Genomic DNA, 27,164 nt, shown 5'->3' with positions numbered 1-27,164 from the left:
CAGTGAAAAATTAGAATCACTGAAATATCCAATGATATGGGTATGGTTAAGTACATTATGCCACATCAACCCAATGGGCTACCATGTGGCCATTAAAAATTATTTTTTAAATGCACTATGTTTAGATATAATATTAAGTAAAAATTTTAAATCTGTAAGTTACTTATGATTACCACCATGTGAACATATGTGTGTATTTATTTTTTAAGTTATTCATTTATTTTGAGAAAGAGAGAGAGAGAGAGAGAGAGAGAGAGAGAGAGAGAGTCCCAAGCAGGCTCCTCACCACCAGCACAGAGCCCTATGTGTAGCTCGAACCCACAAACTGTGAGATCATGACCTGAGCTGAAACCAAGAGTCACACACTTAATCTACTGAGCCACCCAGGTGCCCCCAAATATGTGTGTATTTAGATTAGAAAGATAAAAGCAAATGAAAACGTTGTTATAGTGATGAGATCATGTGTAATTCTACCTTTAAAAAGATTTTCTGTGATGTGGTTACACTGTTTAATGTGAGTTAAGATAATCAATAGAAGACATAAACTCTGTCTGGCAGCTGATGCTACTTATGCCTTAATATCCATTATCCTTTTCTTTTATAACAATAGAATTTTGGTTGGGTACATATCTGCCCCAAACAAGTGTACATTTCCCAGTCTCCCTTGTAGCGAGGCATTGAAGTGGGACAAAGTCAGAGCCAATGAAATATGAGAAGTGGGTGCCCTGAAATGTAAAGACTCTGTCCTTCCTTTGTCTTCTTCTTTCATCTTGTTATCTCAAATCTTCCTTAGTTTTGTTGTTACACATACTATGGATAGACTGAACTGGATATACATTTGATTGAATGAGGGACTGCCTCCCAGTTTAATGAATGACAGTACATATGACTCATGAGGACAAATACGTGTTTTCTATTCAACCAGTGTCCAGTACAAGGTCTGAAAACAAGGGGATTGTCCATCCTAATTTTGGATATCAAATGATAATATATTATAGTGAAGAGTACATGTTTATATTAAATATATTCTAGTGGGAATCATATGCATTTACTCCAATATTCCTTATCATTTAAGAGAACGTTTTAACAGGGGTACCTGGATGGCTTAGTCCGTTAGGCGTCCGACTCTTGATTTTGGCTCAGATCATGATCTTACGGTTTGTGACTTCGAGCCCCACATCAGGCTTTGTGCCGACAGCACGGAGCCTGCTTGGTATTCTCTCTCTCTGCCGATCCTCATCTCGTGCTCTCTCTCTCAAAATAAATAAATAAATGAACATTTAAAAAAAGAGAGAGAGAATGTTTATGGGGCACCTGGGTGGTTCATTCCGTTAAGCATCTGACTTCGGCTCAGGTCATGATCTCGCAGTTTGTGAGTTCGAGCTCCCCGTCGGGCTCTGTGCTGACAGCTCGGAGCCTGGAGCCTGCTTTGGATTCTGTGTCTCCCTCTCTCTCTGTCCCTCCCACGCTCATGCTCTGTCTCTGTCTCAAGAATAAACATTTAAAAATTTTTTTAAAAAGAGAGGATGTTTTAAAAGCAAATGAGATTCATTTATAGGCTGCTTTGCCTGAGTTAAATCAGCAGTCGATCTTCACATTTTAAATTGTAAACCAAATAAAAAATTGTATTTTTATAGTTCAATAAAGAATACACTTTGTTTAATTATCATAGCTGCTGGTAAGGTTTGATATAATCCAATAGCCTAGATCACAAGAAGTATCAATAATTTATACTATATCAGGAATAAAATTATCAATTCAAAAGGAAATTGATGAATATTCCTCAAAACAATTTTAATATTTGAAAAATATTCACATACAAGTTGAAAGCATGCACAACGTTCTGCCCCAGGTCCTTAGGATCCTGGATAATGATTAGGTATGCTATGTCATGCCTACTGTAGCAAAAAATTCATTATTATTTTTATTATAATTTAGAATAGGTCTATCACAAGGTGCTCTGTGAAGACAACATGGCAGTTTAAAAAAAAAAAGGAACTGGAAGCTGACTCAAGAGCAACCTTTTCTTCTGTGAATTCTGATATTTATGCTAAGCATGACCTGTTCAGATGCTTTTCAAAAATGAAGGAAAATCAAAATTGAATAAAAATTCCAGGGACTAATTTGCACATCATTTCTTGACTCAAACTGTATACAGCTAGTTCGAGGGCATCTACTAGAAATAATTTATTCAGATTAAAATTTTGTCAGTAAAAAATATTTGTACTTCTAGTAATACAAAAAGGGCTTAAGAATCGGTCACACATTTATTTGGTTAAGAGAGCATCCTGAGGGCTTGTGGACATTTCATTGTCCTTTAATACTCATATTAGCAAGACAAGCACATTGTTAAATGATTTGGGTTTCTATCAGTTAGCTGTGCATTAATATGATGGAGAACTATTAATACATAAGCCTTGACACCAGGCAAATAATTCCTTTTCTTCTTTTTTCAATTCCTCATCTGACATGGGTTCAACTTTCATGATGTCAGAAGATGGGGAGGAGAAGATGACTGTCTTTTTTTGCTTTGTACGTGATGTATCTGTCTGTGGTTCCTAGGTAGAATTATAAATAAAAGACGGAAAAAAACTGGTTTTTACTACTTTGTTTTTATAGTGACTGTTTATACTTAGCCTCCTCGTAAAAAACTTAGAGCAGATTCTTTAAGAATTACAAAGTAACACATCAATACGCACTGGTTGTCAATATTCCTACAACGTAGGAATATACTGAGGGCGACTTTACACATACCGCTTTTGTAAGTTTAGATAGAAATGGATTTTGTTTTGACAAAAATCACCATTAGCATCATGCTGAATTGACAGCGTCAACGTACAGAGACGACAGTTTTTCATTGCTGCTGTTGTCGTTCACCACCTCATACTGATGCGGAGCCCAAACAGCCAATATTTATCAGGTTAGCTCTGTTGTTGAAGAATTTTTAAAACATGGGGCACCAAGAAGAACATAGCTTTAGACTATCTAAGTAGATACCAAAGGCATTTCAACCTTCACCGTGGAGATAAGGAAAATTCTACTTATAGAAGTAGAATTACATACAGTTTGAATAGTGTACAAAACAATGAATTCAGTACAAGTTCAACTTACAGTCCCCACAGAAGCATTTTTTTCTTTAGCCATCTTGTAAGCTTTTTTCATTTTTTCAACTTTCATTTGAGCTTGCTTAGATCGACGACCCAGATGTTGAATTTGACTCTGCTGTTGGTAGGGCCCATACAAAGGTTGGCTAGTTGGAAAGGATGAAGGGCATCTAGAAAAGATTTGTATTATAGACAGAAAAAAATGCACAAAATAACATTTAAATGTACAGCAAGTTCCCTATTTTTTTAAAGCATCTTCCAGCAAATGTATCATAGACCTCAGTTTTTGGAGCAGTACTGCATGTAATTTTTTAGGTCAAAGTTATCATTTCTGCTTAAATTCCACAGCACAGTTCCTTATCTGTCACCTATGAAGGTGTATATATGAGGACGTGGACCACAATGACGGTGAAAATGATAAAACATGGTACCAATCTAAAATCCGTTTTCCTGGAAAATACCATGTAGTAGCCACTTGAATCTTTTTTAACATACCATATACTAACACCAAAAAATGGGTAAATTTCATAATGGCCGAAAACAAGCTGTTTTTATCAGTGCTGGGATCAGATACAGGTGGTGCCACGCCCTAAGCCTTACCACTGCAAAGCACATAGGCCCAGCTTCCAACTGACAGCATTGGCCTCACTCAGCCCGAGGGCTTGCTTGCGAAAACAGGAGCCCATGTGTGGAAGAAGTGCCCGAGAGTTACTACCTCACCTCCTAAGCAGTCCTTAGCCAATGACTACTGCACATTGGCATATACATATCCCAGCTCCCTTGCCCCCGCAGGATAAGTTGAGTCACGTGTTCTACAATGGCTTGGACATTCCCGGGAGGGATTAAACTCCACTTACCCGCAGAGATAACCTGTTTGCTGACACACACTGTTTCGGCAGCCTGCCCCTCCCTGTTTCCCTTCCATGGATGGTTCTGGGGATCACCTCCCAGATAAACTACTCATACTCAAATCTTTGATCTCCCAGGAGATCCCAAACTAATACTGCATTCATAGAAACCTGTAAGAAAATACTTTTACCTCTTTAATTGATTTAGAATTTGGCTACTTAATTTGGCTCTTCCAGTGACTCATCTTAGACAATCAATGGCAAGGGTTCAAATAGCAAGGAGCCGACGGTTATACATGGTGGCAGAGAAAATTACATCATTTATTTGGCCTTGGTGGTAATAGGGTTAAGTTCTATATTCAGTGCTTATATGGATGAGTTAGAGAAAGTCTATTTCATGATGACAGACTGCCCCCTACACCAGGCCATCTGTCTGGCAAATGTATACCCTTGATCATAAAATATATGGGCTAAATTATATTATTGGGGCAGCACCACTCATCTCTAGCCCTGAAAAAATCCAGCGCATTTGCCTGATGCTGCGTCACCACTGTCTTCTTCATGTACTAACCGAGTATTTTTTTCCTTTCAAGTATGACTCTGTGGAAATTGACTACCAATACATCCTCTTCAATCTGATTACCTCTTTCTTTTTCTCAAGAAAGAAAGCTCTTCACTTGTAAATAAGATGGGCTAGGTGAAACTTGTAATGGAAAGAAAAAAGGAATATAATGAGAGCAGTCGTATTCTGTCCATACTGTTTCAGATCATAATACAGTCTATTTTGCTACAACATGAGTTTCTATAATATGAATTGGCTCACATGTTATTGCTAAAGAAGGGAATAATGTCACTGTAATTTATATGCAATTTGTCCTCAGCAAGGAGAGCCGGGGTAGCAAGAGGAGAATTAGAACCTTCGGCAGAAAAGGAAAGAAGGTCCTCAGCCCTGTGTGCCACAGGCAACGGGAGCCCTTTTGGCTGTATTTATGAAAACGAGAATTAGCACCTGCATCTAGGGCTCTCTCCCCAGAGTGGCACCCCTCAGCCCACGATCCACCCTTACGGCGCTCCACCATACTCCCCACCTTGAGGGGGTTTCGGTTATTGGCAGGTTGCCCAGCCTCTCGTGTCCACTTACAAGGCAACCACACTAGCCCAGGGCCACACTTCCATCTGCGCTAGCACCGTGCCCACTACCTGCTCTCATTAAAGAGATGCCAGAATTTCCACTCGATCGTTCTACATGTTTTATATTTTCTGTGCTGGCCTCCAGCCATCCTGAGCTGCCTGTCTGCTGGTGCAAGTTATCTCCCCAGGTTCCAACTGTCCTTTTTGTTAGTGTTCTGTTTACAAAGATGCAGAAGTTTAGAGCAATCTGCCCCAACCCTGTTTTTCCCATATGCCCTATTATTATCTTTCATGAGCTATTTGGCAGAAAGTGAACATTTTCAGAAATGCCCCTAGTATCGCAACCCAGGTAAAATGTCACTTTTACCTAACTTCAGAAACAATCCGTAGCTGGTGCTTACGCATCTCTTCCGTTTGTGGCTTCTGTAACAGATACTTCATTTCTTTTTGTAGACGGTGTGAGATTATTCCAGACTCTGCATAATGAACTATGTCATATATTATCATTGTCCTGGGGATGTTTTTGAGGTTTAATTTTCGCCAGTAGTTATTTCTGCCACCATAGGATGCAGGAGTCTCATCCAGAAGACTGGAGTACTATATGGAAACAACAGGTAAGAATGACTGGTTGTGGGTACTCTAGAATGTTTTTAGACACATTTCTCAAGGTTCACGTGTCCAATGTCACTTCATCAAAAAGCATTCCCTGATCCCATCTCTGAACTTTATCAGCAACGTTCTTCTATGGCTTCTTACCGACTACTTGATGTTTCAGTTATCTGTGTACTTAGCTCCCCACCGGAAGTGTGCAGGGTCCTTGTCACGCAGTATCATGTACACAGTACCACACTCACTAAGTCTTTATTTAATGCATAAACATTTTAATGGCAAATATATGATCTGCATACCTGGTGGTACTTGTTCCTAACATGCTTAGGTTGAGAGGACATTTGCATAAGCCTTTTCAGAAATAATGAGTTCATCTCTGGTACTAAGGGTCGAATTTCACTATTTTCATTTATAGTATTCGTAGAAATCCCACTGCTATTTATTTTTTGAATTTAAAATATCAAATTAGGAAGGTTAAAATTCAAATATATATAATCAATTCAACCTTATAAAATGTTCATTTAAGAAATAAAAATAGGGGAGATGCTCTAGCCACTGCCCTTACCACGGCAGCCATGATCTCCCTAACGGACACCCAGAACGTTGGAATGGGATTAACAAGATTTGGAGTGTTTTTCCTGTTCTTTGGAATGATCCTTTTTTTAAAATTTTTTTTTAATGTTTATTTATTTTTGAGAGAGACAGAGACAGAATGCGAGTGGGTTAGGGGCAGAGAGAGAGGGAGACACAGAAGCAGAAGCAGGCTCCAGGCTCTGAGCTGTCAGCACGGAGCCTGACGCGGGGCTTGAACTCATAGACCTTGAGATCATGACCTGAGCCGAAGTCAGACGCCCAACCGACTGAGCCACCCAGGCGCCCCATGATTCTCTTTTTTGACAAAGCACTACTGGCTATTGGAAATGGGCTTCTTTCCTGTGGTCACTGGCTTTATTAGAAGAGTGCCAGTCCTTGGATCCCTTTTGAATTTACCTGGAATTAGATCGTTTGTAGATAAAGTTGGTAGCAACAATATGGTATAACAACAAGTGAACTGAAGACTCATTTAAAATATTGTATTATTTATAAATCCTTTGAGGAATATTCAGCACAAAATGAAATGACATGAAATAGCTTGTAATGCTCTTCACAGAAGTTTAAAACGTACAGTCTACAAAGTACCAATAGCAGTTAACAAAGAAGAACTGAGAACAGGCTTCTAATCAAGTGATCTGAGAAGTCAGCGAGCAAACTAAAGGAGATGAAATCTATGTTACAATACTTATTGAAACGCTTGAAGGCGATTTTTATTGTTTATCCACAATGTGTGAAACACAGCCGTCCTTGGAAAACTGCAGTGCCTGTTTCTTTCCTTTTTATTTTGAGGGTGCAGGAACACGCATAGGCATTTGTTTTCTAGAAATATCCACTGGAATGGCAAAAATATTTCTAGTTGCACTGTGTCTCTGAAAGTGATGCATGAGTTAGCTTGGATTATGTCATTTTAATGTATTAAACCCAAGAAAAACCTAGTTTTGATGGATGAATCACCTTTTTTTAATATATAAATGTATGGCTAAAATAAAACATTGGTGGTTCTTCTGATTCCTAATATTTTAAAGCCAGATGAAAATCTGAACTAGATATTCACTGTTGGAATACACAAAGGTCATTTATTCTTCATAAATGAACACTCAGAACTACTCATGTGTCTTGAGAGTCTGACCTGATTATCTGTATCCTACATTATATGTAAGCATCTAACAAAAAGAGTTCTTGACCATGAAGTAGTCTGTTACATTGAATAGTCTTTTATTTAAGATACTAAATGATGCAAACCTAATGGATTTTTCCATGTCATGGTGTTTTCCTTTCTTTCTTTCTTTTTCTTTCTTTCTTTCTTTCTTTCTTTCTTTCTTTCTTTCTTTCTTTCTTTTTCTTTTTTTAATTTTAGCAGTGGTTTTACTATTTTGCTTTTCATAAATCAAATAACTATTGGTAATGTTTACTTTAAGATGTAATATGTTAAAAGGTTAAACTTATAGGTATTTGTTAAGGGCTTTTCATGTAAGGCCGAGTTTTCCTTTATTTTTAGCCTTTTCATAACATAAAAATCAATACACATGATGAATGCTTCATAAGATGCTTTGTCTTGAGTTCATGGAGAAAATATCTGAATTCACATGCTAAAGTTAGTTTACAGTAATTAAATGGGCTATAGTTTCTTAAAAACATGACACTAAAAAAATGTGTTGTTTTTTCTACTATTGATGCTTGACTGGCAGTAAGAAACAGTAGCTGTTTCTTAGCAGTTTTCCAAGCTGGCAACTTTTCTGGTAGATGTAAGAACACATTTCAACAGCCATAGTACTATTTGTTTTACCACTAATGACTGCACTATTTACCTTTTTTTTTAACAGTTGCAAAGCTTTTTAATGCGCAAAATTATAATTTAAATCTGTGATTTTTATTTACAAACATGTCTACAAAATATATCATAGATTGCATTATTTTTGTATGCACAATGCACAAAGAACTCCCATTTCTGCTTGTCAAAAGAAGGAAAGACTTGGTCCACAGTTTAATAGTTCAGTCTTGTGGATTACTGTCTTTTGGTACTGGCATTTGACTTATGACATAATCAGTGAAACTAGATGATATTGACAAAATGAGACTCCTACCTCAATAGTTCATGGAATAATAAAAGACCTAGTGTTGTGTCTAATGTTCTTCAAAAAAGTAATATCCTCATTTGGAGAGTGTCAGATATATACATATTTTGGGGATCGACTTATACAAGTTGCCCTGTAGGACTCTTCTACATATTTTTGACTGATCCATATTATTTTCAGTGGCTAGATAATTCTACCTTTTTAGAACAAGAACAGTATCTGTTAATGTAATGAACATTTGTATTATTTAGCTCCTCTGTAGACATGTATTTCTACCAAAATGTTCTTTGCACCGTAACAGATAACTTTTTCAAAATCTTATTTCATAAGCATTATTAGAAGTTGTGTAAAGGATTTGATAATTTCCCAGTCTTTCGTAAGACTGAGGGGCTGGAGCAGTTTTCAGTTTTCAAAGAGCCAACAGTTAATCTCAAATTTGAGTTTGGGACTGCTTGGCAGCGCTATTTCTTATTCAGAACCACTGATGAGGCTCTATTTTTAAACATATTAGTCTTCTGACAGAAATCACTGTACATTGCATTGTTTCTTCCTTTCCAAAATGAGCCTTCTTTGTGACAAAAATGTACTTTGATTATTGCTATACAGATGGAGGAAAAGGTCTAATACTACCTAGCCTTAAGTGTATCTGGCACTGTTCAAATGTATTTTCTGTAACACAAACATTCTTGCAATGTTTTTCTTTTCCCCTTATAAATTGTAATTCCTGGAATACTGCTGCTTTAAAAAGTCTCAGAGTCATTTTATATGATCTAACAATGGAATATTGTAAATACACTAGTCTTACCTCTCAATAAAAGGGTACTTTTCTGTGGAAAAAAAAGAAAGAAAGAAAGAAAGAAAGAAAGAAAGAAAGAAAGAAAGAAAGAAAGAAGGAAAGGAAGAAAGGAAGGAAAGGAAGAAAGAAAGAAAGGAAGAAAGAAAGAAAAATAGGGCCAGGGGAGCCCAGGTGGCTCAGTCAGTTAGGTGTCCAACTTTGGCTCAAGTCATGATCTCGCGGTTCGTGGGTTCCAGCCCCGCATCAGACTCTCTGCTGTCAGTGGAGCCTGCTTCAGATCCTCTGTCCCCCTCTCTCTCTGTCCCTCCCCAACTTGTGTACCCACACTCTTCTCAAAAATAAATTTAAAACTTAAAAAAAAACTTTAAACAAAAAATAAATAAGTAAATAAATGGAATAGGGCCAGAGGATCTACAATGCTGGGAAACAGAATATCAGCTAGGCATTTAGGGTATCTCTCGCTCTCTCTCTCTCTCTCTCTCTCTCTCTCTCTCTCTCACACACACACACACACACACACACACACACACACACAAGCAGTCTTTCTGTTGATTATTTAGGCAGGTAGAAATTTTAATTACTACCATTTGATTGAATAAGCCCAGTCCTCCAACAACACTTTCAATTTCAGTTTCCATAGTGTAAGTTAGTAATTGTATAAAATGCAAACTTTGCTGAGAGCTCTTCAGTCCATAGGTCACTACATAAATAGCAGATGTGTGTAGTGATTAGTGACAAATCAGGTCGCTTCTTCCAAAATGTGTCACTGATTGGTCACCAAGGATCTGTTTTGTTCAGTTCACACAGAGACAGCAAAGTATGTAGTTGTATCACCTCTTTGTCTCCCGGTGATAAACCCATGTGACATTTACCAAAATATATATATATAATAACACAGAAATAAAAGATAATCAAAAGAATAGGCCAACAGAGAAACACAAAGTGATAATGTTGGAAATGTAAATGGAGTTCTACAAGAAATAGGTGACCAAGGGGATACTGACATTGCCGTCATTCAAGAGCTTGTGGCTGGGCAGCTAGAGGAGCTTGGTGAAGGTGAATTTACCAGCATAAATGAGGAAAGTGGTTGTGACAACAAGGATGAAGCTGGCCCAGAGGAAGTGACGCTGACAAAAAAGATACTTCACATTACCAGAACTCTGAGATTTCACAACATTTAAAGCGTAGGGGTGCCCGGGTGCCTCAGTCGGTTAGGCGTCCGACTTCAGCTCAGGTCATGATCTCATGGTTCATGGGTTCGTGCCCCACACCGGGCTCTGTGCTGACAGCTCAGAGCCTGGAGCCTGCTTCAGATTCTGTGTCTCCCTCTCTCTCTGCCCTTCCCCCATTCACGCTCTGTCTCTCTGTGTCTCTCAAAAATGAATAAATGTTAAAAAAATTTTTTTAAGTGCAAAGGACAGGGGCACCTGGGTGGCTCAGTCGGTTGAGCGTCTGACTCTTGATTGCAGCTCAGGTCGTGATCGAGCCCCACGCCAGGTTCTGTGCTAACAGTGTGGAGCCTGCTTGGGATTCTCTCTCTCCCCCCCTACCCCGCTCTCTCTCTTTCTCAAAATAAAGAAACAAACATAAAAATTTTTAAAAATAAAGTGCAAAGGATAAAATGTTGGTAGGTAATCTAAACTTAGGAAGGAGTAGGACAATTCACCAAGGCATAGAAAAGATGCTCACTACGTATTGTAAGTTACACGAGAAGAAGAAGAGGCAAGTGCAGTTGAAACCACTCCTGATAAACTGTTTTTTAAAGCTTTATTGGGATTCACATCCCATACAATTCACCTATTTAAAGTATATAATGCAATGGTTTTTAGTATATTTACAGTTTATATGTTTTTTACAAAGAAATGAAACACTCTTGATCCTCAATGTTCCTAATGTTTAAAATTATAGGGTGATAAATGTTTTGCTTTTTTTCCATTTTCCTATATAACAGATAGCAAGAGAGTTTTTAATGTTTTGATAAGATTTAAAAAAAATTTTTTTAATGTTTATTTTTGAGAGAGAGAGAGAGAGAGAGCAACAGCAGGGGAGGGGCAGAGAGAGAGGGAGACACAGAATCTGAAGCAGGCTCCAGGCTCCAAGCTGTCAACAGAGCCCGACGAGGGGCTCAAACCCACATACTGTGAGATCATGACCTGAGCCAAAGTCAGACGCTTAACCAACTGAGCCACCCGGGTGGCCCATTGACAAGATTTTTTTTAAAGGCATGGCACAATCATGATTTTTCCCATTGATTATTAAATTTGCTTTGCACAGTTTCAGCTTGCACGATCTTTTTTTTTTTTAAAGATTTTATTATTAAGAAATTTCTACACCCGATGTGGGGCTCGAACATACAACCCCGAGATTAAGAGTTGCATGCTCCACCAACCAACCAGCCAGGCACCCGTGCATGGTCATTTTTAGGGCCCCGCACTACCGTGTGAAGTGAGCACTGTTTTACTTGCTGAGAGTGGAGCAGTAAAATGGGTAGACACCTCAGAACTATCAATGACCTGCTCTAAACTTAGCTATGTGACCTTGGGCAGGTTTTTAAAAATCTTGTTAAACTCCATGTTTCTCATCTGTTAAAGGGTCACATAATTCACAAATTTGAAGATTGAAGGAGATAGTAGGCAAATGAAGAGCTAAAAACAGTGCTGTGTCCATAAAGGGCTCAATAAATGTCAGCAATCATCATGTCTCTCTCTCCCAATATGTCTATCTGGGGACTTCTTCCTATGACACCAATCCTTGGCTTAGCCACAGTCTGCAAGTACGTGACCCATGTCCTTAGCAAAGACAGTCGGCATCCCCAAGCGCTACTTATTTCCCGGTTCAATTCTCTCATTTTCCAGGTTAAGGCTCTAAAGGAAAGAAAACACAACTGGGAGTCTCTAAGGCACGGCAGTAATTTCATGTGTCACACTGACACAAGTGAGTGAATAGTTATTATTATGAGCCAGAATTTTGGGATCCCTTGTTTCTTTAGGACTTGTAAAATGGCGGTAATAATAGTACCTACTTCTTAGGATTGTTATGAGAACAAAAGGAGTTGGTATTACAGTAGCGTTTGCTATTATTATTATTTAGGTATCTAGTTTACATTCACTGATTTAGCACTGCTGTCCAACCTGTTATGCAAACCAGAAACCGAGGAGCCGTGTCGGACACCTTCCCTTAGCTTGCCTCCCTGTCACCAAGGCTCCACTCATTTTATTCTCTAACTATCTCTTGTGTCTCTAGCCTCATGGCCCTCAACCAAGAGACCACCATCTCTCCTGAAGTACAGCAGAAGCATCCAAACTAGGAGAAAGCTCTTGCTGTCTGTCCTCAAATCCATCCTCTACACTGCAGCCACATGGGTCTCTTCACTTACTAGATTAGATTACCTCATTTCTTAACACACTGTACCAGCTTCTAGTTGGACACAGGATGAAAGAAAAGAAAAACACCTCACTATGGTCCAAAGGCCTGCCTGAAGCTCTCTTACCAGCCCTCCAGGCCACCGACATGCCAAACCCTCTGCTCTCTCTTCTCCAGCCCCACAGACCTGCTTTCAGGCCCTGCGTTTCTTCCTGCCACAGAGTCTCTGCCTGGGGCGCAGCACCTGCTCAGCCCCAGACTGAGGCTGTGACACATTGTTGATTGCCTGCCCGTCAAGCATTTCCCACTTCTCCCTTGCCTCCAGAACCCTGTTTTGTTTTGTTTTTTTTTTTCCAAGTATGGAACAGTAATATGTTCCAGGAAGGAGGGCCCCAGCATATGAACCATGACTGTTCTAAGTCAATCATGGAAAACGGTCCCACGTCCTTTATCAGTGATTAGTTTAGGGGGAGCATGTGATCCAGTTCTGACCAAAGGAACCCGAGGGGAAGTCTGCTGGGGGCTTCTGGCAAAGATTTTTCTTCTTGAGATAAAAAGGAGAATTACGCTTAGGAGTCCCCTTGTTCCTGCCTTTGAAGGAGGTTGAGAACGTGATAGGCATCTTGTTACCATGTGAAGGAAGAGAAGAGCACTGGAATGAGCTGACCCAGAGCCCTGACGTCCTGGGGCTGCTGCATTAGCTAGCCCAGGACCCACCTACCTGTGCACTTTGGACATGGGACAATAAACGTCCTTTGTTGTCTAAGCCTCTTGTGGCTGGGAACATTCTGTTACTAGAAGCACACAGCATCCAAACAATAATCGGACCCTTCATTACCAGGCCAAATCTCCATCTTGCACTATTTTAGCACCATGTATTTGAATTTTTGACTTTTTTACTGAGATAAAATTCACGTAATCTAAAATTCACCATTTTAACCATTTTAAAGTATACAATTCAGTCTAAATAAACATTGTATCACTACTATCTAACCACAAAACATTTCCATCACCCCCAAAAGAAAAGCCACATTCAGTAGCTATCACTCCCCAAATGTAAAAAGCCAAATATTATACGATTCCATTAACAGAAACTACCCAGAATAGGTAAAGCAGAGACAGGGAGACAGAAAGCAGATCCGTGGTTGATAAGGGCTGGAATGATGGAAGAATGGGGAGTGACAGCTTAATAGATATGAACTTTCCCTTTGGGGTGACAAAAAGGTTCTGGAACTAGATGGGGGTGGTGTTTGCACAACATCATGAATGCACTTAATGCCAGTGAATTGTACCATTTAAAATGGTAAATTTTGGGGGTGCCTGGGTGGCTCAGTTGGTTAAGCATTCAACTCTTGATTTTGGCTCAGGTCATGATCTCACAGTTTGTGAGTTCAAGCCCCACGTCGGGCTCTGCAATGACAGTGTGGAACCTGCTTGCAATTCTCTCTCTCTCCCTGCCCCAACCGCCCTCGCTCGCTCACACGTGCTCGCTCTCTCTTTCAAAATAAATCAACAATAAAATGATAAAATGGTAAATTTTACATTGTGTGTATCTTGTTACAGTGAAAAACATGTATGATCCTTTCTTCTTGGAGTACAAGGCCAGAGGCTTTTTTTAATTGTTGTTTCTAATATCTAAATCTCAATTCCTTACTTGCATGTAATCTTGCAGGGTGACAATATCAATTTCATCAGTTATTTTGAACTTCTGGAAAAAACGTTCCTCTTCCATAACTTGATGACAAAATCTCCTTTTCCCCATTATTTTGCAAGCATCGGCCACTGCCTATAAAGAGAATAGAAAATAGACTTTTAAAACAGTAGTATAATAGCAGTAATTACCAGTGCACGATTCACATGTTGTTTCTGACAAACACATCAAATGTTGTTCCTTCCTTCTGGCAGCTTGCTGGTCAATAAAAATACTGTATTTACAAAGAAAAGACTGTATAGGAATTTTTAAACCACTTAAAATTTGTTTCCATAACCATGTCTACATAGTTTTAAAATGTAGGTGGAGCAGTAATGAGTTTACAATTCTCAGAGAAACATGTTTTTTTTTTAATCTGTTTTCCCCCCTCAAAAAAATCCCATTCTTTTCCCTTAAAAAAACAAAACAAAACAAAACAAATCTCTAACGTCACTCATGCTGTCAGGGCAAAGAAAACGTCCTTGGTTGTTACATCGGTCGCCCTGGGAGCTGCTCTGAAAGGTGTCACCGGGTGCCTCTCTTTCATGTGTTAGCTAATCCCTCACCCCCAAATGGAAACAGGGACGTTTCAGATTGCTTAGACTTCCCTGTTTCACACTTCATTCTCAGGGGCCAGAGAGTAGCAAAGCAGTTTTTTTTCGGTCCGAAGTGTCAGCATTTTATACTCAAGGAAAGCACCTGAGAGGGCAGAGGTACAGGAATGACAGTAAGTGCGGAGGACCAGATCCCATCCAGCCCTATTTGCACCGTACCCTTCCACATACACCCATCCTTTGCTAAGCGCTATACATAGACTGTGAGTAGAGACTTAAGTACTCCCCACCCTTGTTCCCACCCCCCATAAGTATGTGCTGACTCTTCTAACACATATTTATATTACATATCTATGCTTCTGGCCACAAAGCATATGCTTATGAGAAGGGAGACTGGTGTAGATGAAAATCCAAATATCTTTAGATTCCAGATTAGTCTCTCTTTTCCTTTGTATCTCAGAATGTGTATTTGTGAAAGCATGGGAACTCCGTGTTATAAGGCTGATAGGAGGCTGGCTGAGACGAGATCGAAATTTGGAATCTCTGTTCTTTTTTACTTAACATACAATGTAACAATGAGGCTGAATGTATTTCCCATTTCAATTTTTCACTTTTGTTATTAAGAATATTGCTTTTTAAGTTTTTCTAATTCCAAAGCTTAAAACACAGACACATATGGAAAAGGAAAGAATATTCAAATGGTTATAGTTTTATTCCTAATGCGCTACCTGCAAGGGACAGAAACAGCTTATGTGATGGAACCTTCCTTTACGCAGATCATCTTTGTTTTCCATTTCATTAGTTTCTTTATACACTATGCCTCTAAAGAGAAGGCAGTATTGGCACGTATCTCCATTATGCTTTCTTGCAATTAATTTCCTGTGGGTTCTCATTAACCATCCTCACAACGATACTAGAGGTAAAAGCAAATAAATTGTACAGTGAACAAGTCTGAAAGCCATATAATTTCTGTTCTGAGGATTTCTTTAGATATAACTATATTTTATTTTAGCTCAAGTTACTTGGTAAGGGTATTTCTTGTCAGTTCTTCCCCACTCTACTCCACTCAGCCACCACCCAATCCCTCCCAGCCCTGGTTTCCTTATTTGCACAGCGCCTCAGCTGTGTGGCTCAGCTGTGTCGGGCCCAGCCCAGTATCCAGCCAAAAAAACCCTATGCCTGGCAGCGCAGGGCAGGCTCGCTGCCCACTTGCGACAGGGGTTTGAAAAAAGTTTGCCCTCCGACGGCCAGGATGTTCTTTCTCAGGCATCTGCCGCGTAAGGCCAGATTCGGGAAAGTACTTCTGGGTAGGAAGGGATGGGAGAGAAGAGCCCAGACCCAGGTGAAGGGGAAGGGCGGAAACTGGGCAAGAAGCCCAGGACAGCAGCCAATCAGACTAGAATTCAAGAGGCAGGTTCCATTCTTAGTGGGTGACTCAAAAGGCCCAAGAGGGGCATCTCTAAATGTGACACCTCCCCTGATACCTGGCATCACTGTGGCTCAGAAGCCCCCACAGCCCTGCCGCTGGCCCAGATCCACACCTGCGCTTGTCAAGTTACTCTGCTATCTGAAGTCACTTCCCCGCCCGCCTGGAAATTGACACTCTCGAAACTAGCAAAAGCTGGCATCCCTGCACGGGAACCGTGTTTCTGGTTTGGAGCAGTACAGTGATATACAGGCTCAGAATTAATAAAACCACCACAACCGCTGGTGTTGTTTCAACCTCAAAGTGCGCACAGGGCAGCGGACAGACTGAGAGTATGCAAGCCTCAGCTCTGCCCCTGACAAGCCCCTCCAAGTTGCAGCTTCCTTGCAGTCAGAATGGGAGTAACATGCACCTCACCAGAGTTATCAGGGGGCCGTGGAAGAGAACACATTTAGCAGGCCTCCTGACTCAAGATTGGTTAAGAACGCAGGCTCTGGAGTCAGGATTACTGGGTCTTGATAACGGTTCCTTCGCTTTCTAGATGTGGGACCTTTGGCAAGTTACTTAGTCTTTTAAAACTGAGGATGACAACAGGCTGTACATTCTAGAGTTTATGAGAATGCAATGATAATGCACACGAAATGTTTAACATAGTACTTGATAGTGCTCAATAAGGGCAGCTAATATTAATAATAATGTTTTTCCTTTTTACCTAAATGCCCAATCCTCAAAAAGAACAGGGATCTTCAGTTGAAACTAATGGTTGCTGGATATTAATGTGTGAGAACAGGCAATTACTCAGAGGCATTCCAGGCCATGGTGTGTGCAGCGGGCAACTTTAGTGCTTGTCAAACTCCATTGTACGTAGGGTCATCTGGGGGGGGGGGGGTCTTGTTAAAATCCAGGTGTTGATTCAGTGGGTCTGGGGTGGGGGCTGACATTCTGTACTGCTAATAAGTTCCAGGGGATGCCAGTGCTGCGGGTCTGTAGATCACACTCTGAGTAGCAAGGCTTTAGAATATTCTAAATATAGTTGGGAGGATGAACTATAGTGACAACCCTCTGAAAATAAGCATTGCTCTGAAAATAGATCATCGAAGTAGGTAACTGAAGTGAGATCTCTTTTTGGTACACATGGCTATCTGATTGTTCTAGCACCATTTGAACTGACTTGGCACCTTTGATGAAAATCAATTGATCATCTATGAGCGGGTGTATTTCTGAATTCTCTATCCTATCTCATTGATCTATGTGTCTCTTTATGCCATGACGACACTGTCAGGATCATTTTAGCTTTTTAAATCTTGAAATCAGCTAATGTAAATCTTTGTCCTTCTCTAAAGTGGTTTAGGCTATTCTACATCCTTTCACTTGTTTTTATGTGTGTGTGTGTGTGAATACCTGAGAAATACCATCGGGAAATGGTAAGGAAATGAAACTAGAAATGGAAATAACAACTAGGGAAAAGACAGAACAATAACAAAACTCTGTGAAACTCCCCTTCTTCATAAGTGAACTTAGATTACACGTCTGAACTAAAACTGACTTGTTTATTTCATATTAAGAAGTAAGTGGGGGCACCTGGCTGGCTGAGTTGGTAGAGCATGTGACTCTTGATCTTGGGGTCGTGGGTTCGAACCCCATGTTGGGTATAGAGATTACCCCAAAATAAAATCTTAAGGGGCACCTGGGTGGCTCAGTCATTTGAGTATCTGACTTGGGCTCAGGTCATGATCTCCATGATCTCACGGTGAGTGAGTTCGAGCCCTGCATCAGGCTCTGTGCTGAGAGCTCAGAGCCCAGAGCCTGCTTTGGATTCTGTGTCTCCCTCTCTCTCTGCCCCTCCCCCGCTCTCTCCCTCTCTCAAAAATAAATAAACATTTAAAAAATAATAATAATAAAATAAAATCTTTAAAACAAGAGAAAGTGAACTTAGAAAAGTTGGATCAGTTTGCTAAACACACAATTTCTACATTCAAAGGACCTGAGTAGACTTAGAGTGAGAAAAATTCTACTTCTACAGGTTTTCTATCAACCATGTATCCAAGTGTTAGCAGAGTTTGTTACAAAGTTGAACTAAAGGGAAAAAGGAATTCTAAACTGTTCTCTTGTGTTCTGATCATTTAAATCCCCTTAGAATATTTAGTGAAAAACTCAAACTAAATAGTGCTATCACATTTTTATAATAAGATCAAAATTTTTTAAAAATATATTTGTGTGAGTATTTTTTATGGAACAAAAGAAGGAGACACAGTAAACTATTAACAGTGATCACCCCAGGAAAGTGGAAGTCACAGCACAGAGAGAAAAGGCATGAGGTGGTTTTCTTTTTAAAAAAACCTCTGTGCTATTTCCTTTTTTTCCCAACAGTTACTTTGTAATTTAAATAAAAACTGAATTTATTATACAGCATTTTTATGAGTTTTAATATACACACAGTGCTTTCCAGTCACGACCTCTAAGTTTTTCATTTGCTCCAGCTTGTGGACAGTAGGGGCCACCAAGGGCAGATCCAAGAGAATTTCAGTTCCTGGAAAAGTCTCATTATGTAACCTCAGAAAACCAAGAATTGATGATATTTTATAGGAACAACGACAAGCTCATTCTGTACATAAATGTAGCACGACTTTATTCCTCAAGATGTAGGATAAATATCAACTTTTGCATTTGAAGTTATTCTATATAAATGAACAAATATTGTTTCCGGAACACCATATTCCATATGAAAACACACAGTCCATTTGATACATTCTGAAACTGAATTAAATTTTCTCTGATATTGCCTGAGAACACAGAGAAAAGCAGTCTCTTTTTATTTTCTAATATTCTTCAGAGAATAAATGCCGTACATCCTGAATCTGATCAGAAACTCCCAGGGGCACCTGGGTGGCTCAGTTGGTTGAGCATCTGACTCTTGATTTTGGCTCAGGTCATGATCTCACAGTTTGTGGGTTTGAGGCCCGCATACGGCTCTATGTTGACAGTGCAGAGCCTGCTTGGGATTCTCTCCCTCCCTCTCTGCCCCCCCTTCCTCAAAATAAATGCATAAATATATTTAAAAAAAAAAAAAGAAAACTCCCAGGCTGTATGGTCTTCTATCCTGAACACATTCCATTACTGATGATTTCAGATGGACCATACTTTTCATGTAAACTATTTCCAGAAGGCTACAGGAAAATAACCTTTGATGTACGGTTTATAAGAGGCTAAGTATAAGAATGCACATGTTTTTCTCAATCATTGTCGTGTATAAAGGCCAAAGGAGCAAACCTACACTGTAGATCCTTGTTATTAAAAGTAGGGTCCGTGGGCCAGCAGTAGTGGCAGCACCTAGGAACTGGTTAGAAATGCAGAATCACACATCCTGTCCCAGAGCTAATGAATCAGAAATTACATTTTTTAAGTTTATTTATTTATTTGGGGGGGGGAGAGAAGAAGTGGGGGAGAGGTGGAGAACGAGGGGGACAGGGGACTCAAAGCAGGCTCTGTGCTGACAGCAGAGAGCCTGATGCGGGGCTCAAACTCACAAACTGTGAGATCATGACCTGAGCTGAAGTCAGACGCTTAACCAACTGAGCCACCCAGGCACCTCAGAAACTACATTTTAACAAGATTCTCAGATGATTCCTATGCTGTAGATAGAATTACTGTATATATACTGGTATATATACCCAGAACTCAGGGCATTGCAGGGCTCGAACCCATGAACCGTGAGATCATGACCTGAGCTGAAGTCAGATGCTTAAGTGACTGAGCCACGTAGGCGCCCACAAAATTTTAATACAAAGAAAAGTGATGAGTATTTTTAGAGCCTTATATAGGGAATTCATTCCAAATATTTTTTAGCTGATAAACAGAGACACTCTTGAAACATAATGCTTAAAAAAATATTACCCGCCTGCTGGGCTGTTTAATGGTGAAATAACTTAGTCTGTACATTTCAAGTGCAATTTAGATACTACATAGATGTTAAGAAACTAAAGCAACATAAAATGTACATTGTGAAAGAAACATCACCTCACTCGATGGCTTTAAGAATTTTTTTCCACTGAAATAGTTGTAACCATGTCCTTCGGTATGAAGAAAAATTTTAAATACGATGACAGGTGGAAATGTTTCACCACTAAATCTGAAATAAAGACCCAAAATTAGTCATCTGGCATCAGGCTTGGGGCTGTTACTTCTCCTCCGTAACAGGTAACAAAATGGATTACAGAGGTGAAAGAGTCACACTTTGGTGTGTGGGCGCACAACTATTCTCATTCGTGTGTCAGATTGGACACATCATGGAAAAGGAGCCACTCTCAAGGCAACTTGTGGCCTAAGAGTCATGTCTCTGTTTCTCCACATAATAAATGAAAATAAGAACAACACATTTACTCTGTAATTATACCCTGAGAACTTATGAGGACTTAAGAAAATAAATTTCTAAGTTTTCTTCATTTTAACTAAGTGCTTCTTGAAATAAATCAGTATAGAAATATTACCTGAATCTAACTTTACACTTCATGCTAGGATCTTTCACAAGCTCAGCCTCTAAGGGGCTCACTTCCTTCAGTATTTGATGTGCCACACGAAGTTCCTGAAATAGATGATGATGCTATCAATGGAAAATGGTACCCTGCCCAGACGTAATTTACTGAAAATAACAGAGGTGGCATGGTGAAGTGAACAGTACACCAGACTTGATGTTCTAAAGACCCAGGTTCTAGTCTTGGCTCCTCCGTTTATTACCCGTGTAGCCTTGAGTCAGTTACTTCAACCTTTTAGCCTCCAAGTTTGAGTAGGTGTCCCTCCTTGAGATCCCAGGCACTGTTTTTTCCCTCTGACAACACTTTTCACAATGTACTCTAATTAACTATAAACTAATCTGTGTCTTCCACTAGACTGTAAGGGGCGTGAAGATACGGGATACTGTCTTTTTACTCTATCATGTGTTCTTAGCATTTAATACAGTCCTTGGAATACAGCAGGTGGTTAACAAATATTTGGTATTGAATGAATCACTGTAAAATGAGGAAAATAACTGTAATGTCACTAGCTTTTAAGCACCTTTTATATACCACCTGCTCTGTTAACGCCTTATATACATAACCTCATTTAATCTTTACACCTCAGCAATATTATTCAACCATTATTGTTCTCAGCTTTCCAATGAGCAGGCTGAAACTCTGGGGGTGTCTGTAATTTATTCAAAGGCACGCGGGTAATAAATGGACAAGCCAGGATGCAAACATAGATCTCTTTGACTCTAAAGCCCCCACCCCCTGCCCCCATATGACCCGGCCAACGTTTATGCCTATGACAATCACATAAAAAAGTACACCAAAGGCCTTTTATAATGACAAATCATTATTAATGTAAGGTAGGATCTTGAAGTGCCAGGACAACAGATTTTTTAAAAAAAGAATTAATTTCCTTTTTTCTGTTACCCTAAGCATCTAAAGTTATACCAAAACCAGTATTATGATCATTAAATGCCAGTGCCATACATGAAGACAATGAACGGGTAATGGACCTGAACCGGCACCCACTTACCTGAGTGGGTTTTCCCTGAGGTATTCTGCTTACTGGCATCAGAAATGGGTCTGTGGCTCAGATGGTGAAGAAGTGTACAAGCTGCTCAGAGCTGCTAAAACTCCCTTAATGTGACTATCACTAATTACAGACTACTGTAATCAGGGGTGATATGCTTAGAATATTTGGTACTGTATGAAGGAAAGCTTAATACTCCGCTGGCGTTGCCAGAGTTGTTCTTTTGGAGAGTGGAGGTGGGGCATGCCCACCTTTGGGGTGTTTTTGTTTTTGCTTTCGTTTCTGTTTTGTACTTAAATAGGACCATATTACTCACACTGCCCTGCACTTGCCTTTTTTCACCAATGAGCTATCTTAGCTGCCTTTGTTTGTATTGCAGAATCACATGCAAGGCTGCGAGGTTTAACACTACGAAAGCACCAAGGCTTATTTAACTAGCATCCCATAGGTGAACACTCTATGGTTTACTTTCTCTGCTGTTATAAACAATACTGCGATGAAACTGTACATGTGTTGTAGAATGCATTCCTAGAAGTGAGATTGCCGGCTGGAAGGTAAGGGCACTTTTAATTCAGAGATTTTTCTTGTTGATGATCACTGGCCCACATCTTCAAATAAGAAATCGAAATTTTTAAAAGATCTTATTTTGGTTTCAGAAAAGGAAATAATAGTCACGTCATTTACAAATAAATCCAGAAATATTCATTTAGGGCAATCCTAGAACCGCATGCGTTATTATTAGGTTCAAATAGGACATCAAAAAAAGGTTACATGTTCTATCTTTACTTCACACACCTTTTAGCTTGTAAGTAATTAAATCTTCCAGAGAAAACAAAAAGCAAAATACATACTGCTGCACGAATCGTGTGCTTTAGGAGTTGAAATATTGTTTGGTCCATATGAGATAACCAAGCTCTCTGTATCCTTTGGGCTGAAATATCTTTATTAGTTCTGAGAGGGAACAAAAAGAGGTTAAGATGAGTGAAGTAGTTTCCATTTTCCTAAAATCTTGGGGAACTCTGAATTTCTGCTTCTTCCCCCTGTACCATCCCATCCCCCACCCTAAGACTGACCTATGAGGAACATTTCGATGTGGTAATTGGAACTGGTCATTTGCAGAATTTAGTCAGAATGAGGATATAAAATATTTGAGAACATTTCCCTTGAGATCAAAAAAAAGTCCCAGCTAAAACTGTATCAGCAAAAGTATATATATTATAAATAAAAACGTGTGAAGGGACAAATCTGCTTTCTTGAAACATCTGTGACCTAAAATGATTCCATTACAGTTAGTTCTTTAAAACACTGTCCGACTAGTCCAAGTCAATGAAAATAGCATGCAGAATACTCAAAGTTACGGTAGGTCCAATTTTCTTCTGGGAACAGACAACCATGCCCCAAAAAGAGAAACTCCCTTCTTTGATCTTTGCTTGAACCAGGCTCACCCCGTCAGGTCAGGTAAAAGAATTATTTTACTTTTGATCATGTGTCAGCACTAGCGAATTGTAGGGACCACCCTTTCCCAACCTCCACTCCCCATCCCATCATTACCCCTCACAAGGCTTCATGTAAAGAGAAGTAAGTACTCTTTTTTTTTTTTAACCTTTATTTATTTTTGAGACAGAGAGAGACAGAGCATGAACAGGGGAGAGTCAGAGAGAGGGAGACACAGAATCTGAAACAGGCTCCAGGCTCTGAGCTGTCAGCACAGAGCCCGACGCGGGGCTTGAAGTCACGAACCGCGAGATCATGACCCGAGCCGAAGTCAGCCGCTTAACCGACTGAGCCACCCAGGCGCCCCAAGTAAGTACTCTTATATAAAGTCACCATTAGCTGGCGAATGCAGACTACAAGACGCAGAGTTGAAAAGGCCTGAAGTATGGAAACAAAGCTTTAAATCCTAGCTGATGCCATTCATTAGCTAGTTAACCTTATGCAAATCACTTACCTTCTCCCAGTGGCTGCTTCCTCATTTATAAAATGTAATAATAAGACTGCTTCACAGTTGTCAGGATCAAAGAAATGTGTGTTAGCATGCTTTGCAAATTATGAAATACCATAATTATTATAATTACTATCCAATTCAAAAGTAATTTTAAAACAGACAAAAAAACCCCTCTAATTTATAAAACAAGAAGTGTTTGATTAGCTGGGTAAATACCGTATGGAAACTGACCCGTGGTGGAAAATGATAAAGGGCGAAAGACAGCTACTTACTGTTGTACTGCCGTTCCCTTTACAGTATTTGACAAATGCACTTTGTGGTCTTTTCCTGAGCATGGCTTATCTGGTTTCAGAACATCAGTAACTGATGCCTTTGAGAAGCACTTCCAGTGCTTCATTTTCCTGACGAAGTACTCTGAAAGTACACAGATTCAGCATTTGAGGTCATAATCTATATTATTGCACTGTTTGGACAAAACTGAACTGCCATATGGTTGTTGGGCTAATAACAGAACCCTTTACAAAGGAAGGCAACATGGATCTTAATGTTGCTTACAGTTTGCATGCTTTATGTACTAAAAATATTCTGAGGTATATGGAAAAGACAAGTGGATCTATCCATAGCCTTCTAACTGGCCTTCAGTCTCCAGTCTGTGTGTCCTTCTGGGTTCCTCCACACTGCAGCTGAGTTAATCCCGTAGAGCAATAATCTAGCCTTCTCACTCCCTAACTTAAAATCTTTCAGGGACACTTCATTTCCTCCACACTGAAGTCCACACTCCTTAGAATGGTGTTCCAGACTTTTCTGTCTAGTGTCCAATCTCTCAAACATCAAAATACCAACTTTCATCAGCATTCCTCTCTAGACTGTGAGAACAAGAACTTGTCCCCAAAATTAGTCAATGTTTTACACACCTGTACCACTGATCATGCCATTTCCTCTCCCTGCAGTGACGTCTCCACCACCAGCAAACATCAACTCAGGCTCCAAGACGCCAGCTAATTGATGCCTCTTCTCTGAAGTTTTCCACCCTCTCTTTTTCATACAACGGCTCACCCTGTCTCCAAGGTCCCATAATACCATACACGTTTTTCTTTTACAGTACTTCTCATATTGCATCATAATTTGTTTTCTTGGCGGTCACCCCAATAAGCTTGTTGAGGGCCGGAGGCATCTTGCTAACTATGGGATCTTCTGTGCCTACCGAGAGTGCAGGGTTTTTACATGCTTGCCTGAGAACTTTCTGTCCTGGTTTTATCATGAAATAGCAGTGAGACTTTGGGCAAGTTCCTTAACCTCTCCGTAGCTAAGCTCCCTCCATGGTAAAGTGAGAGGGTGTATACTAAATGATTCGACCTTTGGTTTTCCATCCTTTAACACATTACTCCAATTTGAATGCAGTTCCGAAATTCAAAGTCACTGCTTAGTCTCTTCTACTAAAGCAGGGACTCTTTATCCTTTCTTCTGGTGCCATGGACCTGTATGGACAGACTCTTTTTTTTTTTTTTTTTTGGAGAGAGAGAGACAGAGCATGAGTTGGGGAGAGGGGCAGAGGGAGAGAGAGAGAATTTCAAGCAGGCTCCATCCCATGACTCTGACATCATGACCTGAGTCAAAATCAAGAGTCAGATGCTTAACTGACTGTGCCAACCAGTCGCCCCTGGACAGACTCCTTCTAAGAATTATGTTATTATTTTTTTAAGTTTGTTTTGAGAGAGAGAGAGTGTGTGCACACGTGGAGGAGGAGCAGAAAGAGAGAGAGAATCCCTAGCAGTCTCCGTGTGTGGGGCTCGAACTCATGAGCCATGAAATTATGACCTGAGCTGAAATCAAGAGTCAGTTGCTTAACTGACTAAGCCACCCAGGCACCCCTAAGAATTATGTTTTATAAATTCATAACATAAAACACGTATGATCACAAAGGACTCCACAATTATATTGAAATCACTGTGAAAACATTTTCAAAATCAAAACTATAGGAATTTGTCCTCTTTATGCATTAAATGAGAGTTCTCAAAACTACTGTACTCGTCAAGAGGTAATGAGCAGAAATGCTATGTCAAGATGTCTGCTACGACTGTACCATTATATGAAAATATCTGTGCTTTCTACTGGGGAGAAAGTCGCCAGTACTGCTGATACTACTGTGCTTTACTGCCTATACTATAATTGAAAGAAATGCTAAAGTTCAGCTACAGATGAGTGAAAATAAAGTTGTAATTTTTTCCCCATCTAAGTTCATACACCCCCTGAATTAAGAACTCTTACCCTAATTTATCACTATACTTCACACTTTTATATACACGTGACATTCCATTACTGATACAGAGCCTTCAGAGTCTTTTCAATATTTGTCCTTGGGGATATGGATGGGGATGGCTTGGAATATACAAATATCTGGATCAAGAGAAAATCAGCCCATAACATCTGGGAGTTGGCCTGACACTCACAGCTGGGCTTTGGTGTTACCCTGGCTTCCTAACAACACCCAAACCAGAGCAAAGCTGGGCTTCCTTGAATTCGCTCCCACATGACCCAACCAAAGCCCAAATCTTATTATACATCTTTCTAGCACCCCCTTAGTGAGATGCCCCGTTGTGCCAAGTTGTGAGTTTTCCTCGCAGCAATCAGAGATATACTCAACTTGTACAACTACAAGTGGTTGAACACTTGTCTTTGGTCTTGGGCTGGAAGGCAGCGACATGCCACTACACAAACCACAAAAATCTTCCAGATGCCTGCCTGGATGAATTTACACTTTCTATGGGGTGAGGAAGCATAACACAGATTGAAATATGAAACCCTCATTATGAGACACTATAACAATTATTTAGGCGAGATCACAGGTTTTAAAGGCAGACTACCTAGGTTTGGATCCCGGGTTCCCGCTTTTTCGGTGTGGCCTTGTACAAATTACTTCTTTGTGCCTCGGTTTCCTAATCTACTAAACTGGGACTAATAATCATACTCATCTACCTGGGTTGTTGGAAAGATTAGATGAATATGTGTAAGGAGCTTAGATTAGAGCTGAGCACATAGTAAACACTACGTTAGTTTCTGCTATTCTTGTTAATAAGATAAGTATTCTCATTATTACCTATTTCTAGTAGTATGAAGGGACATGTGATTCCCAGGGACGGGTATACGCTTAAGTATTTTAAAGGGAAAAAAGTCAGGGCCTTTCGAGAGTAAAGGACATGGAAAATTATATTAAATTTAAAACCTTAGGAACTTCCACCCCACGGTAAAAAAAAAAAAAAAAATCTGAAAACCTTTTGTGAGATAAATCCAGGCCCCAGAGGTCGGCGACTTCCGGCCATGAGACTTTAAAAGCAGCTCGATACCCGTCGAGCGCCCCCGCCCGGCGCCCTCGGAGCAGAGGATTCCCAGCCCAAGTCGCTGGGCGCCCAATCGCGGCAGCGAAGGCCTATTCCCAGCGCGGCGCGGTGCCCGGCACCTCCCTCCTCGCGCCCCCGCGTGTCGCCCACACGGAG

General features: G+C 40.1%; 1 protein-coding gene across 1 annotated transcript; it reads right to left on the bottom strand.

Annotated features, from left to right (window-relative positions):
* Positions 1–238: 238 nt before the first annotated feature.
* CXHXorf58 (chromosome X CXorf58 homolog) lies at positions 239–27,078 on the bottom strand. Its single transcript, XM_053202177.1, has 9 exons — positions 26,943–27,078; positions 23,943–24,084; positions 22,577–22,676; positions 20,678–20,772; positions 20,208–20,319; positions 14,175–14,306; positions 5,451–5,680; positions 3,112–3,274; positions 239–2,558 (listed from the first exon to the last, which is right to left on the bottom strand). Exons 2-9 carry the CDS (start codon positions 24,065–24,067, stop codon positions 2,385–2,387), a joined length of 1,131 nt encoding a protein of 376 aa, XP_053058152.1. The 5' UTR covers positions 24,068–24,084; positions 26,943–27,078; the 3' UTR covers positions 239–2,384.
* Between the last annotated feature and the right edge of the window lie 86 nt (positions 27,079–27,164).

Source organism: Acinonyx jubatus, chromosome X (genome assembly GCF_027475565.1).
Source record: "Acinonyx jubatus isolate Ajub_Pintada_27869175 chromosome X, VMU_Ajub_asm_v1.0, whole genome shotgun sequence".
Lineage (NCBI taxonomy): Eukaryota > Metazoa > Chordata > Mammalia > Carnivora > Felidae > Acinonyx > Acinonyx jubatus.
The sequence above is the reverse complement of the archived record's forward strand: the minus strand, read 5'-3'. Positions and strand labels throughout refer to the sequence as shown.

What these genes read in the sequence shown, in the direction of transcription:
- CXHXorf58 (XM_053202177.1), bottom strand. Translation starts at nt 24,067, where the DNA reads ATGAAGCACTGGAAGTGCTTCTCAAAGGCATCAGTTACTGATGTTCTG. An exon ending in AAGTGTAAAGTTAGATTCAG is followed by an intron (nt 20,320 to 20,677) that starts GTAATATTTCTA and finishes TCTTTATTTCAG; the next exon opens with ATTTAGTGGTGAAACATTTC. An exon ending in TCTTAAAGCCATCGAGTGAG is followed by an intron (nt 14,307 to 20,207) that starts GTGATGTTTCTT and finishes TTCTCTTTATAG; the next exon opens with GCAGTGGCCGATGCTTGCAA.